The 15590-nt window shown below is 40.1% G+C and overlaps 1 protein-coding gene across 1 annotated transcript in view; it reads right to left on the reverse strand.

The window, feature by feature from the left end:
• Nucleotides 1–15590, reverse strand: part of LOC126396256 (receptor-type tyrosine-protein phosphatase F-like) — a 706276-nt gene that overhangs the window by 199062 nt on the left and 491624 nt on the right. The window contains exons 16-17 of the mRNA XM_050054194.1: nucleotides 6904–7013; nucleotides 3044–3300 (exon numbers count right to left, since the gene is read on the reverse strand). Coding sequence (XP_049910151.1) covers nucleotides 3044–3300; nucleotides 6904–7013 — 367 coding nt within the window. The remainder of the gene's footprint in view (nucleotides 1–3043; nucleotides 3301–6903; nucleotides 7014–15590) is intronic.

A 15590-nucleotide genomic window follows, 5' to 3' on the forward strand; every position in this document is an offset into this window, starting at 1 on the left:
GTAGAGGTCATTTGAGGTCTGGAAGACCAAGAAAACTTTCTGGGAGAGCTGCTTGTAGGATTGTTAGAAAGACAAATCAAAACCCTGTTTGACTGCAAAAGACCTACAGGAAGATGAAGCAGACTCTGGAGTGGTGGTGCACTGTTCTACTGTGCAGCAACACCTGTAAAAATATGACCTTCATGGTAGAGTCATCCATTTACATTTAATAGTTTATTTGTTTAAGAAGGGACAGTGTACATCAATGAACATTCCTTTTAAAGAAAAAAAAGAAAATGTAGATGCACCCAATTGCAGCCAGGGACTTACATTGGTAGTCCCCCTGCCAGATGCCAAGTAATAAAAAATCAATACAGTACACATAGAATATGCAATTACAATATAAGATACATTAAAACACATAACAATCCGAAGAAAACCTTTCGTGTGTCCTCACCACAAAATTCAGTGACAAAAGTTTGCACTTAAAGGGAAATTTCGGTTTATTTCAACCTGTCTCCTATCGCCTACATTTGTTTCAAGTGACTAGTGACATAAAAATAATAGTTAGCATGTTAGCCGTTAGCCTAGATACAGCCGGGGCGCATAGTAGCGTCAGACCTGTTAAAACGTAAGTGAAAGGGCATACTTGAAGTGCAAAGTTAGTCCACTAAACAAGCTTTTTTTCCATAAAGTCTGCCTCATATCATTAGGATAAATGTCAGAGAACATATAGAAAACGACATGTAAACGTGTTGTCTTACCTTACCGGTGTGGTGCCATGTTTGTTTACCATTTAGCTCTGCTTTCCAAAGTGCGGCCGAAATATCGTGAGAACAAGCAGCGATCTCATACCGTGCCTGAAATCTCGCGAGAACAAGCAGCAACAGCTGGAAGACAGAACCGGATAGTAGCCTGAAAAGTTAATTCATTTATTTTACTAAAGATTTATAGAATAATGGCTGACTTTTTGCCAGACTTCGACTTTGTGGAGGAGGAATTTGACTTTGCAGAGTTTGATGGCCGCCCTTATTTATTTGAGCCAGAATACACTGACGAAGAGCTTCGTGAAATTGAAGAACAGAGGAGGAGAGAGAGAGAGGCGCAACAGGCGAGATTTCAGGCACGGTATGAGATCGCTGCTTGTTCTCGCGATATTTTGGCCGCGCATGTCGTTTTCTATATGTTCTCTGACATTTATCCTAACGATATGAGGCGGTCTTTGTGGAAAAAAAAGCTTGTTTAGTGGACTAACTTTGCACTTGAAGTATGTCCTTTCACTTACGTTTTAACAGGTCTGACGCTACTATGCGCCCCGGCTGTATCTAGGCTAACAGCTAACATGCTAACTATTATTTTTATGTCACTAGTCACTTGAAACAAATTTAGGACGATAGGACACAGGTTGAAATAAACCGAAATTTCCCTTTAAGATCTAAACTGGACGTGTAAAGGTTTTCCTCAGGGTCTTGCCATCTGGAATGGTGGCTGAGATTGCATGTTCTTTGTTCTTCAAACAAAGGACAGCCATTTCTCTCAGGATAAATCACTGTCACACCTAAGTGAGAGACCTGTCTTCAAACTTGATTGGGCAGTACTTTCACAGTGACATGTCACTCTGTGATGTTACCAACCAAACTTGAGGAGAAGTTTCCTCTCTTCAGCTTTCTTGCTCCTGAGCCTCTGACCGAGGTAGGATGAAGGCAGGAGGAGGCACCTTCCCCTGTTTTCTCATCTCTGCATGCCCACAGCAGGAGCTGCAGCTCTGCTCGCAATGTGGCCTGCTCCCAGCAGACACAGAACCTGAAGATTAGACAAGTTAGTGTGCCAAACACAAGGTGTGCAACTAACTTTCCAGTGACAAGGAGAACAAAGTTGAGTTAGCACCCCAACATCCAACTCTCCACAATTCTTCCAGCCTTCCAAAGCCGGCTAACAAAAGCAGCACACCACAGAGCAACTCTTCCCTCCATTCAAGGATTGGTAATGTGACAACTGGGCATGGCATTATTACAGTTGTACAGGCTAACCAAGACTGTTTAACTTCGTTGATTATGATTTAATGCTATTCACTGAGCTACTGTTGTGATCGTTTTCAGTTAGGTTATTGGTTAGTAGGCTTCCCAAAGCTAAGTGATGTTAGTTTGCTAATGCTTTTTACAGACAGAGTCTTGCATGCAACTAAACATCCTCTGTACTAACCCAGACCCTTTTGCAACACATATTGCATAGATATATACTCACTCACAAATTGGCTTTCAACATTTATACACCCAAAGAGGAGAGTCAAAGTTTCCGCTTTATCTCCCTTGTCTTTTTCTGACTGACCACACTGACCCTCAGATAGCGGATCTGAAGCTATCTTTGATTCACCCATCTTGTAGTTCTCTGTTGTCAGCCTTCTCTCTCTCTCTCTCTCTCTCTCTCGCTCGCTCTCGTGCTCTCTCGCTCTCTCTCGCTCTCGTGCTCTCTCTCTCTCGCTCGCTCTCTCTCTCTCTCTAAAAAACTGTCAAAATTTTTTACATCATTGGTTCAGAAAGTAAAATGACCCATTTTACCCAGATATATATAAAAAAAAAAAGTAAAACACGCAAATCCCAGTCTCCAGTGTAGTGGGTGCTGGACCGAAGAAATATCCGGCAAAGTAGAAATAATGAGCAAGCAGTTCACGTTAGAAGGATTTTAATGCTGTGTGACCGAAAGTCACAATCTTAAATATCTGTGGTGCCTGTATCAGCCATGTGACATACCACAACTGTTGCCATGATATTACATTATCAGTCAAGATCTTTCAGGATATTTTATTACATGATTGATGAAGTTATTATATTATTGGATTTCATTATATTTTTGATAAGGTTAAATACAAATGTTATTACATTTTCGGGTGTTTTCAGGAAATGATTGCATTAATGGGTGATGCAAGCTTTAATTACTTTCCACAACTTTAATTTCGAATTGATATGTGAAAAGGAGAGACCACATGTCAGAGCCATCTCTGTAATCATGAATCATCCCTTATTCTTTCAGTAGGTTTCCCCTCAGACAAACAAACTGCACAGACCTGACGGAAGCTGCAGCGGGGATCCTGGGCAGACTGATGGTCACTTTCCCAACCTCCTCTACATGGTGTTGGAATCGAGCTGGTTTCATCTTCAGCAGGTCTGGAGCTGTACGAATGGAAACCTGCTGCTGGAGGCCACCGGCACTGTTCCCCCTGCTCATTAGGACGAAGGAATAATCTGTATCTGGCTGCAGCTGTGTGATCAGCTTCCTCTTCAGGTTGCCTGGAACCTCCACACTGTGCTGGTTGTACAGGATCTGAAGCCAGAATGAAGTTCTTTACCAACACTGATAAAGGTTTGATTGGTTACATAATGTTTACTACTATGGTTGTGTAAAGCACTGATTTTAACACACACACAAAAAAAGAAAATACCTTTTCTAAATTACCTTATGAAAAACACAATTCTGGAGTATGTAATAAAAAAAGCAGATAAACAAATAAAAACAAAGCTAAAGCTATATCAAAATATTTGTGCCTTAGAAACTTGTATTGTAAAAGTTCAGCATCGGCATAATGTATTAAAGGGCCAGTGTGTAAAATGGGTTGAAAACAGTGACATCAGTGGTCAAATTCTAGATTGCATGGCTCACCCGCTCACCCCTCCCGTCGGGTAAATGACGGTGGCCTCGTAGGGACAAAAAGCCTTGCGCACGACTTTTTCAGGAGTAGGTCTATCTAACGACGAGGTGAATGTTTATTTAGAAATCTAAACCATGTTACGATATTGTAATGAATCCCTCACGAGCAGCAGACCAGAGGAGCGTTCGGGAAAAAGGCCAGTTTATTTGAGCACTCCAGAAACTCCGGTAACACTCCNTGCGTGGTAAGTGTGGTCCATTCGCAAACTTTATAACTAAAAAAACTTTTCACTACTCTCTATCAATGAACTACTAATACTCTCTGCTGTTTCCTCCTCCTCCTTCCTTCCTCCCGCTGTCTTTGTTGGTTTATTTATACACGCGAAACGCGTTCTCTGGCTGGCTGGATTGTCCACTCGGTCTGCCGTACATACATGGCGGCGCAAGATGGCGACCTCTCTAAAGCAAGGCCCTTGCTATATATATATATAAAAGCATAATTATAAGGCTACGAAAACCATACAAATTTTATTTTATAGCGATCATACACTTGTATAAACATATTAATGGGTAGAATATTCAGATTCAGATTCAGATTGACAATAAACCATGCCAAATATTACACACTGGCCCTTTAATGTTTAATGCTTTCACCCTTATCTTCCTTGCACTTTTGATTCATCCCTTTGACGCATCATCCTCTGACCTTATAGGAATTGCTCAGCGTTGTGGGAAATATGCTAATTCCATTCTTATCGAGTTGATAAGATTGGCACTGCTCCTATATTCAAATGCTAAATTTGAAGCTGGAGTCAGCAGCTGTTTTGCTAAGTTTAGTATAAATGCTGGAAGCAGGTGGTGACGGCTAGTCTGGCAGGGTGAAAAGTGAAAAATGATACCTCCCCACACCTCTAAAGCTCACTGATTACCACCTACCTTGTTTGGTTAATTCATACACAGACAGAAATGTTAAACAATAATTTGATAATAATTTGATAATAATTTGAGAACAGGTTTTGGTTTAGGTCTCTGTGCTAGCAAGATGATGACTTACCTGGCAAAGTCACTCTAAGACTTTAGGAAGCTACACACAGTAACTGATCCTTGATGTTGTTTGCTAAAAAATAGTTCCTGCACCAAAATCCCCATAAGTAGTTTAAGATTTTGGTTGGTGTATATGTTCACTTTGCACAGTGCCAGGCTAGCTGTTTCCCTATTTCCAGCCTTTTTGCTAGGCTAAGATAAGCTAAGATAACCTGTCAGCACTCCAGCTCTGTACCTAAGGCCCATAACATGGTGAACATCATTCTCACCCAGACAGCGAGTAAGCACATTTCAAAAAATATTCTATAACATTCATTCTATTTGTAGCTCTATTTTACTTTTCCTGTATTATTCTGTTTTAAAGTACTTAGTGATGTTGCTGCCTCCTGTGTTCCCTGCTTTACAAGGTGCTAAATGCAGTATATATACATATATATATATATATATATATATATACATACATACATAAAAAAAAGCATTATTTACCTGCTTAATTTTATCAGTTCATGGTCATAAACTATCCTTTCTGCACTTTTGCTTATTATTACAGCTACATAGTGCCAAAGGCTGAGTGACAAGACAGTCAGGCCCCTTAACAAATAGCCATTCATAAAGTTGAGTTCCATGGAAGGGTTGCCACACATTTTGTTTTTCCCTGGATTGTTTCTTTTTTCTGTTTTTTTGAGCGAAAATGACTATTCTTTCATGGGACACATATTGTTGCAAAGTAAATGGACCCTCTACTGTTATTCTGTTTTTTACTCTTTATGTTTACACATCCAATCCCGTGCATGTAAAAAGGTATAAATGAGTAGATCACAGCAACAACTGGCCATATGCCTACACTTCTTTTTAATTGGTAGCAGAAATATGAAAGTTTACCTCATCACCTAGCAACTGCTGCATGGGCTGTCACTGTCTTAGGTAGGCTATCCAGTCATTTCACATTATTTTGTGCAGTTAGTAGGCTACTGTTTTCCTGGCTGTACTGTGACCGCTTTACACTTCATAGCTGACACATTGGAGTGCAGAGATTACTGCTGTTGGGATGATTAAAATGTCTAACGTAGGTTTTGACAAATCCACATGCATCAAAAGCCTGGATCGCTCTGAAACAGCTTGACAAAAATGATTCATAGGTTTCTGTATGTTTTCACCCTAACCCCAACCCTTTTCAGCTACTGATGTACTCGGGTCTGTGTGTCCGTGTCCATGGCAACCAGTCTCTTTTACCTATTAAAGACTGAGATTATGCGCTCCTGTTTTTGTCATGTACATAGTATGAACCCAGCATACTCATGCTACTCTTACATTAATAACTTTTCTTATGACTTCAGTAAATGGTCAGGTGTAGTTAGCGAAGCTTATATACATAAATGGTCAAAAAAGGAGAGCAACAGCTGTGTCTGACTGCTGAGTGTTATCAGCTTGGCTGCAGTCAGGTCAAACAGAGGTAGGAAAGGCAATAGGGAGTCCTACAATTGATAACATAGTATATTTATAAATATGGTTTTACGCTCTGCATCACGCGTCAAATGTCCTGGTTTTTCACAAATCGAATGTGGCAACCCTAGTTACAGACAGAATCTTACATGGTGCAAACTGTCTTGATGATTTGCACAGCAGCTGTTCTGTTAAGGAGTACAAAAAACAATCAAGTATCTTTCCTGCTTTTCTATCCATCTAACCTTAACCCTTTGGCTCTCACTCAGAAACCCCCAGACAGCACTATCACTCCATTCCATAGTCTCAAGTATGTGCATCAAGGGATTGTAACATCTAGTCCTAAACTGAACTATTAATGGAAAACATGTTTTCTATTATTGTAGTCATAACAACATATTATGTTAATGACACTAACTTTTGCATATACAATTTATACAATACTTTATTATTATTACTTATAATCTACAACCAATAGGTGTGGGTTTTTTTCAGTGCTAATTCAGGTTCAGGCACCTTTAATTGGTTGTTTTCTGGTTCTCATTTGGTTTCCATCTATACAGACAGATATCATTGTCTCAGAAGCAGTTTGAAATGGTACCTGAATATATAAATCTGACCCTAGTTTTAATTCTTTGGTCTCTACTGCCTAACCAGATTTATTGATGTTCACAAAAAATATTACTTGGCCTTATATTATCAGTAAGAAACCTCTTTTAGTTGTTAAATTCAGTGGTTGTAATGTCTCAGTGCTGCAGCCTCTATCTCAGTGGAAGCACAGGCTGATCTTACCTTGAGAGGCACTTGAGATTTGTAAGTTTCTGGTACTTCCCAGGTCAGCAGGACCGAGGTTTTCATCACAGCCTTCACACTGAAGTCCTTGGTGAATGCTGAGGGAAGGTCTAGATGATTATCAGATGGTTAATTTGATTGTGAATATGACTGAGAAGATTCAAAGTTGAAAGTAGTTGATGCACAAAAGCCAGAGGATGAAGGCAACTTATGTGAGAGAACAATTTGTACACTACACACTAATATCAGGGTTTGTGCAAGGTGCCTGAAATCCTTGACTTTGACACTCAGGAATGTAAGTATTGGAACACATGAAAATCAGACATTTTTAACTGAGTCTTTGAAAAAGTACTTAAATATAATTGAGAAGACAATAGAATGATAACTTCTTCTATGAAATGTATTATAAATGCTTCAAATTAGGAAGGCAAGAATGGCAGAGCTTGCAATTATTTTCTAATGTGGTATGAGATCTGTGTGCCAACAGGTTGGTAAAGGCCAATTAATAGTCAGTGCCTGGATGTTTTGCTAGCTTGCAAAATACTGACATTGGAGCAGCATCAGTCATCAGCAGGAGTTTGTACCTATAATTAGGCAGTAAATAAGGAGCTGTGTTTGTCTGACTGTTGATGGTGGAGCTGTTGAATGGATTTTTTGAGTCTGCTGGTTTCAGTGGGGGGGCTACCTCATCATGCTCTGCACTCTGTATATTTTCCTGCTTTTTTGTCCTTTGCCAATCACATGCCTGAATAATAATAACCAGTTAATTAATAATAAGTTATAAGCTAGGGCATGGTAGCATGTGTTTTGCATCATTTACAAATTTGCACAGTTGTATTAAGTACAAGAGGTCACAAGATCCCGCAGATAATGATTGCCTCCTCCACAATTCCTTTTACCTCTATACAGCATTTTAGCAACACATGGTGGTGCATCAGGAAGAGGAAGAGTCTTACCAATAATATTATCCATATGAATGTAATCCAGTGGCCTGGAGATCCACAGAAATGCCAGTACTGATGTTTCCCACAACAACTTGTAAAACATCTTATCTTTTCTGTTCAGTTGATTTAACACCTGCAGTCATCATACACCACCAGATATCATACAGGTGTTTCATCTACAGGCACTACTTTGGGAGATAGGCTGTGCGTAACTTCACATGATGACACAGCAGCAACAACTTTGTGCCCTGACACAATGGCAGGATTGGTCAGGATCTAACAGTAAAAACTGTTTTTCTAAACATCAGACAGGAAAGCTAGTATTTGCTGATTCCAACAATTACAATTTAAATCAGTTTAATAATAAAATCATGTGGAGTAGCAGCTGTTCTCAGGATGAATCTTGAGTTCCATCAAATCCGTCAAGAGTTTTTTCTATTCATTGAGTCCAAACCCTGCCTCCTTTGAAGTGTCAGAATATTTTGTTTCTGTCATGTCAAGAGGATTATTTTTAGTTTACCTGGTTACAGTAAAATTAAAATTATTCACAGTTGTGGCTTATGGGGGTGTAATGATTCACAACATTTACAGTTCAGTTTGAAACAGTGGTGTCACGGTTTGGTTACGATACAGCAAGAGTTGAAATGCCAGAGAAATTCCCTTGATTTTTAAAATTGTAAATGTATGAAAACTGACATAATTTGGGCTTTTGGTTTTTTGTACAAAGCAGGAATTAAGGTCTAGCTGAAATGGGCTTGTTAAAGTGTGGATAAAGCAAAATCAGTGATTTCTTCCTAAACACTTAACACATGTTACAAAATACTTGTTGAAAACGTGAAAAGACTAGGAACTGTGTAATAGTGAAGTGTAGAGTTAGACCCTTGAACTGTTTTTCACCATTTTTGTGACCAAGATTTTTTGGGTGAGCCTAAAATCATGGCTTGATTACGCACTAGAGCCATCCTTAACATAACCCCTTTCCTACTATATAAAAACTCAACTTAACTCAACTCAACTCAACTCAACTCAACTCAACTCAACTCAAACTTTATTTATAGAGCACATTTAAAACAACCGGGGTTAACCAAAGTGCTGTACAGATTAAAAGCAGCATGGATGTTAAACGTAACCCATACTATGCCGCAACTAAAATAAATACTAAAATACATAAACAGAGTGCAATAAAATAGAATAAAATAAAATAAAACAAATTAAATTTTAATTAAGATTTTGCCAGATGTCCACTTAAGCTCGATTAAAAGCCAGGGAGAAGAGGTGAGCCTTTAAGGAGGATTTAAAAACCTCAATCGATCCTGCAGAGCGGATGTGCCAGGGCAGGTTGTTCCAGAGCCTAGGGGCCGCCACCACAAAGGCTCGGTCACCTTTGGTTTTTAGCCTTGTTTTGGGGGTGACCAGTAGCAGCTGATTTGAGGATCTCAGGGGGGGCTAGACCATTAAGAGCTTTAAAAACAAACAATAAAATTTTAAAATCTATTCTAAAAGCAACCGGGAGCCAGTGCAGCGAAGCTAGGACAGGGGATATGTGGTCACGTTTGTGTTTGCCAGTGAGGAGACGGGCAGCTGCATTTTGTACCAGCTGCAGGCGGTGCAAGAGTGAGTGGTCCAGGCCAAAATACAGTGAGTTACAGTAATCCAGTCGTATGTTAATAAAAGCATGGATTACAGTCTTGAGATCTCCAAGTGGCAGGTACCCTTTTACTTTTGATAAAATCCTCAAATGGAAAAAGCTGTTTTTCACGACCGAACTAACCTGGCGATCAAATTTCAGCCTGTCATCAAATATTACACCAAGATTTTTCACTGATGACCGGATGTTTGGTGTAAGGGGGCCCAGAAAGCCAGCAGGAAAATCTGCTGGACCACATCCAAACATTATGATTTCAATCTTGTTTTCATTTAGGTTCAAAAAGTTTGCGGTCATCCAGGATTTAACATCGTTTAGGCAATCAAGCAATGTCTGTACAGAGTCATTGGATTTTGATGTTAATGGCAGGTAGATCTGAACATCATCGGCATAACAATGAAAGGAAAGATTATAATTCTTGAAAATTGACCCTAATGGTAGCATATAAAGCAAGAAAAGAATCGGCCCGAGGATGGAGCCTTGGGGGACCCCAGAGGTGAGAGGGGCTGAGGATGAGGTGAAATCACCTAGCTGCACAGAAAAACTCAGATCAGTCAAATAGGACTGGAATCATGAGAGTGCGGAGCCTGTAATGCCCACCCACTGTTCCAGTCGTGCTAAGAGGATCCCATGATCCACAGTGTCAAAGGCAGCTGTCAAATCAAGGAGCACTAGCATAGCAGGGTTTCCTGAGTCAACAGTTACCATTAGATCATTAAAAACTTTCAGCAGTGTTGTCTCAGTGCTATGGCATGGTTTAAAGCCAGACTGAAACTTCTCATAGATATCATTGGCCACTAAGAATGATTGGATCTGAATAAAAACCACTTTCTCTAAAATTTTGGACAAAAATGGCAGTTTAGAAATTGGCCTGAAGTTAACAATGTTAGGCTACTACTGACATTACAGCATATAGTATCAATGTTGTTTCTATTGCCTATTGTGTGTGAGCAGCGAGTTCCCTACATCCTACGAGCTCTCTGAGCTCTCTCAGTCTAATAAATACATGAATAAACATCTCTGTTAAATGCCACAGTCATTTGAACACAAGCTAAATGGCTGTCACTAACATACCTTTCAGTCTATCAGCCAGAATCTCCTACCCAGCCTGCCAGCAGTCACTGCTCACTGCTGTTGGTTTGTGCTTTGTGCTAACATTAGCTGCTGAACGGGAGGTTGCTGCTGCACAGCAATAATTGTGTGTGCTGCTGGCATAGCTACTAAAGAGACTCTGTCACTGGGCAGCGGCTTGTGCTTCGGCTCAGGGGTCGAGTATGATACTTTGCCACCGGGTAAGCTGCTAAGGAGAGTCTGTAGCTTTGTGGCTTAGTGTGTTTCAATCCACCACTCTCTCTCTCCATCGCCCTCATTATTCACAGCGAAACTGAAGTGGCTCCAAACAGCAGACCTGTAGATTATTAGAAGATCTTCTATTATTGCTCTAAAAATGGTGTTACTAACCATCTTCTAATGAGTTAGCTTAGCGTAGCTGCCTCCCAGTTTGTCTCACTGGAGTAGAATGTTCTGGTTTGGGGGTGGGAGGGGAAGAGGGCATGTTGCCTGTTCTGTCCTGTGGGCGACCTTGTTGAGTGCTGCAGCACTGACATTATATTAAATACAGTTTAAGCTGTAGATTTTATTTTCCATATTGTTAGTATGTATTTTTACATCTCCACTGACCAATGGATACTTGGTCAAGACCCCCCTGGGGATCATGTTCCTCATAGCGTCAGAAGTGCTAGGCTTACTGATAAATAGACAAGTTAGACTAATTTTAGTTGGCCCAAGGTCAAGTTAAATGTGTCAGAGCACCATTTTAGGTAACAGTATACATGCCACCATCCTATATAAACTATGTCTCTCTCTGTTCACAATCATCACATAGCTTCTGCATATAGCCATTGTTGATCCGAGCTCGTAATAAAACGTGCATTAAGAAAGAACTCCGTGATCGGCCTCAACCTTGAATTCTCCAGATCATCACAGAAACACCTACTACTACTTATCTAATAATCTCTACATACATAAAGGTTTTTTGCTTACCTTCAAGGCGCACGTGAAAAGTACCTGAGTAGCTCTGTGGATGATTCTGAGGAATTACTCACATTACTTATTACTGATTTATTCTGAAAGGCTCTGTACTGCTGTGTATCAAAGTTACCACACATTATATGGGCATGCTCACCAAATAGGCAGATACGTGATGTTTTGTGTATTGTGTGAATAAGGTGGTGTGTTGTAAGTTTTTTTTAGGACAGAGATAGACGGTCTTAAATTGAATGCGGTGTCAGAGATACGCACACTGCTGTTCTGGGATGGACTGACCGCTTGACGGCCCCGATGCTCAGCAGCAGGTGTTAATTGTGATAACTGTTGCCCTGAACAGACGGACCACTTGTCGGCCCTGATTTCTTTGGATGATAGGTGTTTATGTGTGGTAAGGACGATAGGGGGGTTGTCTTGTGGTCATTGATAGGATAACTATTATTGATTAGATAGACATTGGCAAGTGTAAGTCTCGATTGATCGAGCAGCATTGAGACGCAGCAGACTTAAGACTAGTCCATGAAATTAAAACAACACAAATTATTAATTTAATAATTTATGTTTAAATGATTCATTCCTGGGGTGCTGGTGGCTTAGTGGTAGAGCAGGCACCCCATGTACAAGGCTGTTGCCGCAGCGGCCCGGGTTCGACTCCAGCCTGTGGCCCTTTGCTGCATGTCACTCCCTCTCTCTCTCCCCCTTTCACGCTTGTCTGCCCTATCCATTAAAGGCTAAAAAGCCCCAAAAAATATCTTTAAAAAAATAAATAAATTATTAATTCCTGTTTACAAAAAAACTTATGAACGAGTTCTTCCTTAATACGCGGATGCATGTATATTTGTGTTATTAGCGTATAAAATTTAACCATGGGACATAAAGTGAGTAAACCATCACAATGTCAAGCAATACAAATTAAGAATAGATCAGTGCAGGACTTACCAAAAATAGCGTAATGCTATGAAAAAATTACTAAAGACGAACACTTATTTGAAAACTATCCCAACGAAAACATTTGAGCAGATGACACCGAGGGAATGGATGCAAACTAAACTAGGATTTTATTGTATTGAACTCTTTCTAACAGATATATCTGAGTGGACAGACAATAGATACCCTAGAGATGGAAGTTTCACTAAATTGATGAGTGGCCAGGGAATGTACTGGAAATAGAAAAGAAAAAGAGTAAACAGTTGTCTTTCATGACACAAGAGACAGTGACACCTGAACCAACACACACTACTGTCAAGCATACTACTCTGTATCCGTCTCTCCCTACACTCACTGAACCTCCTGCATATGATCAAAAATGTAAAAATGGTAGCACATCTCAAATTGCCAAGTTAAGGAGGCGGACAAAGTACTCACATTTGACTTCTTTTAATGGCTCACATCAAAAACAAACGCTAATGCGTTTCGGCACATGGCCTTCTTCAGAGCGTTTGAAGACACATACAATCAATCCAGCTATTTATACACAAGAAGGGCGTTACTGCACAGCTGAAGGTGGACCTTAATTACTTGCAAACCAATCAACTTCCCTCCCATGGCTCCAAACATAGGGATCAATCACACAGTACACCAAATCTGACTAAATAGTATTATATAAATCAGATAGTAACAAACATTTTACATTTTTGAGAAAAAAAAAAAAAAAAAGAAGACAAACTTAACCATCCTGCATATGAATTAGATGACGAATATGATTGGTTATTGGCTTGTTCTGGCACAGGGCACGCAGAGACGAAATCTAGTAGAGATATCGTCAAAATTATTCCCATGCTATTTTTTTCATATCAATGTTTTTTAAATGGTCTAGATCAAAATGCTGCTTACTCTTTAAAGTTATCCACACCTGAAATGTATTCACTTAGCCCAAATGCGTTGCTAATGAAGATAAGAGAATTAGATGCTGTTGGATTGTTTACAACAGTCAAATCTAAATCTAAGAGGCAGAAATAGGATATACGGGGACCCAGGTCAAAGTGGGGCTCCTACACCTAAAATAGGCTACAGCTACCCCTCCCAAAGAGGTTGAGGTTTCAGTCGAAGAAAAAGGAGCCGCAGACCCATGGTAGACATAGACAGATGTCACTATTGCTTAAGAGCAGGACACTGGGCTACAGATTGTATAATAAAGAGGCAGGAGGAATATCAAATGACTGCTGGACCTCAAAGGCAACCTTATACTCCTGGAGCTTCATTTACCTCTCAGACTAACGCACAACAGGCCACATTAGGTAATGATCAACAATCTCAATTACCTACTGAAAATAGACCAGTGAATATGTTATGGAATAATTAGGGATACCGACAGGGGGACACGGGGGATGAGCTCACGTGTGCGTGCTTGCGAAAGCACGTGAACACACATGAAGGCGATGCCCATGTCTCACGGTCTCGCGCGCAAGTGCACGCACGAGCACAGTGTACAGAGAAGCAGTTAGAGCTACAGGCTACAATGAGGCTAAAAACAAAGTTTAAATGACGTTTTTCCAAACGACTTTTTATGTCGGGGCTTCAGGACATTTGGATCACTACGGACGAGCAGTATGGAGATATTTTGTGGTTTCAATTATGTGGTTTTTTTTGGACGTTTTAATCTGGGGCGCCGTCAGCCTGCATTAGGTGGAGTTGTGCTGCTACCCACTCTCCCCTTGGATCTCCGCAAGGGATGTGAGGACTCTAAAACATCACCTGAGCCTCCCTCGGCATATGGGTGAGTAGATAATGGCTGAATTTTCAGTTTTGGGTGCACTATCCCTTTAACAGGAACCCAAAATCTCACTATTTCAACTACAACTCACACGAATCCCGCTATTCATTTGAAATCATTATTGCATGGTCTCCACCAAGCAATAATGATTTCAAGAAAATGAAGATTGTACTCATGATTGTATGGAATTGATAAATTCCATAATAAAGCAAGCTCCTGAAGTGGAAATAAGACTGTGGCAGAAAAAAGAATGCTACAAAGATGCTGATGGTCTATGGAAATTTAGAGATAAATGCATAGTTTTACCCAAATTGGCATATGATTCTCTTATCTCCTACGTACATGGTGCAACACATGTTAATTACAAGGCAGTGACAGACAACATTTCGAGATTGTTTTTTGCAATAGGGTTGGAAAAACAAGTCAGGAGATTTATTCAGAGATGTTTGATCTGTGCCCGTTGTAATCCACATGTAAATCCGCCCAAACACGACCATTTTCCCATACCTGAAGGACCTTTTCAGTCATTGCAAATAGATTTTACGCATATGCCAAAATGTGGATGTTATTCATATCTTTTGGTAATAGTGGACAGATTTTCCAAATGGCCCAAAGCATTTCCTACTAGGAAAAAAAATGCACAAACAGTAGTCAAATGCTTGATGTACATACAACATATTATTGCAACATATGGGATACCTTCAGGCATTGATTCAGATAATGGTACACCCTTTACATCTCAAGTAATAGGGTTGGGCGATAATACGGTAATAAGGTATCCCTCGGTATCTAAAAATAGCAACACTATCAGTTTCATTACCGTCATTAAAAAAATCTGCCGCCCATATAGGCCTATAGGGGCCTGATATAATATTAAATATAATTTATCTAATGCCTAAATAATGAGTGCTTGTCCAGCACCTATGTATGTGTGGTTGAGTTTTCAATTTAATACTAATTTAAGCAGGATGAAAGCTGAAGTGTTTGGGGCTACATTATCTGCTCAGATTCAACCAAATGCTTCAAAACTAATTAGACGATGCTTCACAGTGCAGATGGACATTGACCTGAAGCATATGCTTCACAGTGCAGATGGACATTGACCTGAAGCATATTTTAAAAGCAACCAAAGACATTTTTAAGGCAAAGAAGTGGAATGTTCTGCAATGGCCAAGTCATATCATCTGACCTGAATCCAACTGAGCATGCGTTTCTCTTGCTGAAGCCAAAACTGAGGGCAAAACACCCAAAACACAAGCAGGAAGCGCAGACAGCTGCAGTAAAGGGCTGGCAGAGCATCACCAGGGAAGAAACCCAGCATCTGGTGATGCCTATGTGT

Source organism: Epinephelus moara, chromosome 10, assembly GCF_006386435.1.
Source record: "Epinephelus moara isolate mb chromosome 10, YSFRI_EMoa_1.0, whole genome shotgun sequence".
Lineage (NCBI taxonomy): Eukaryota > Metazoa > Chordata > Actinopteri > Perciformes > Serranidae > Epinephelus > Epinephelus moara.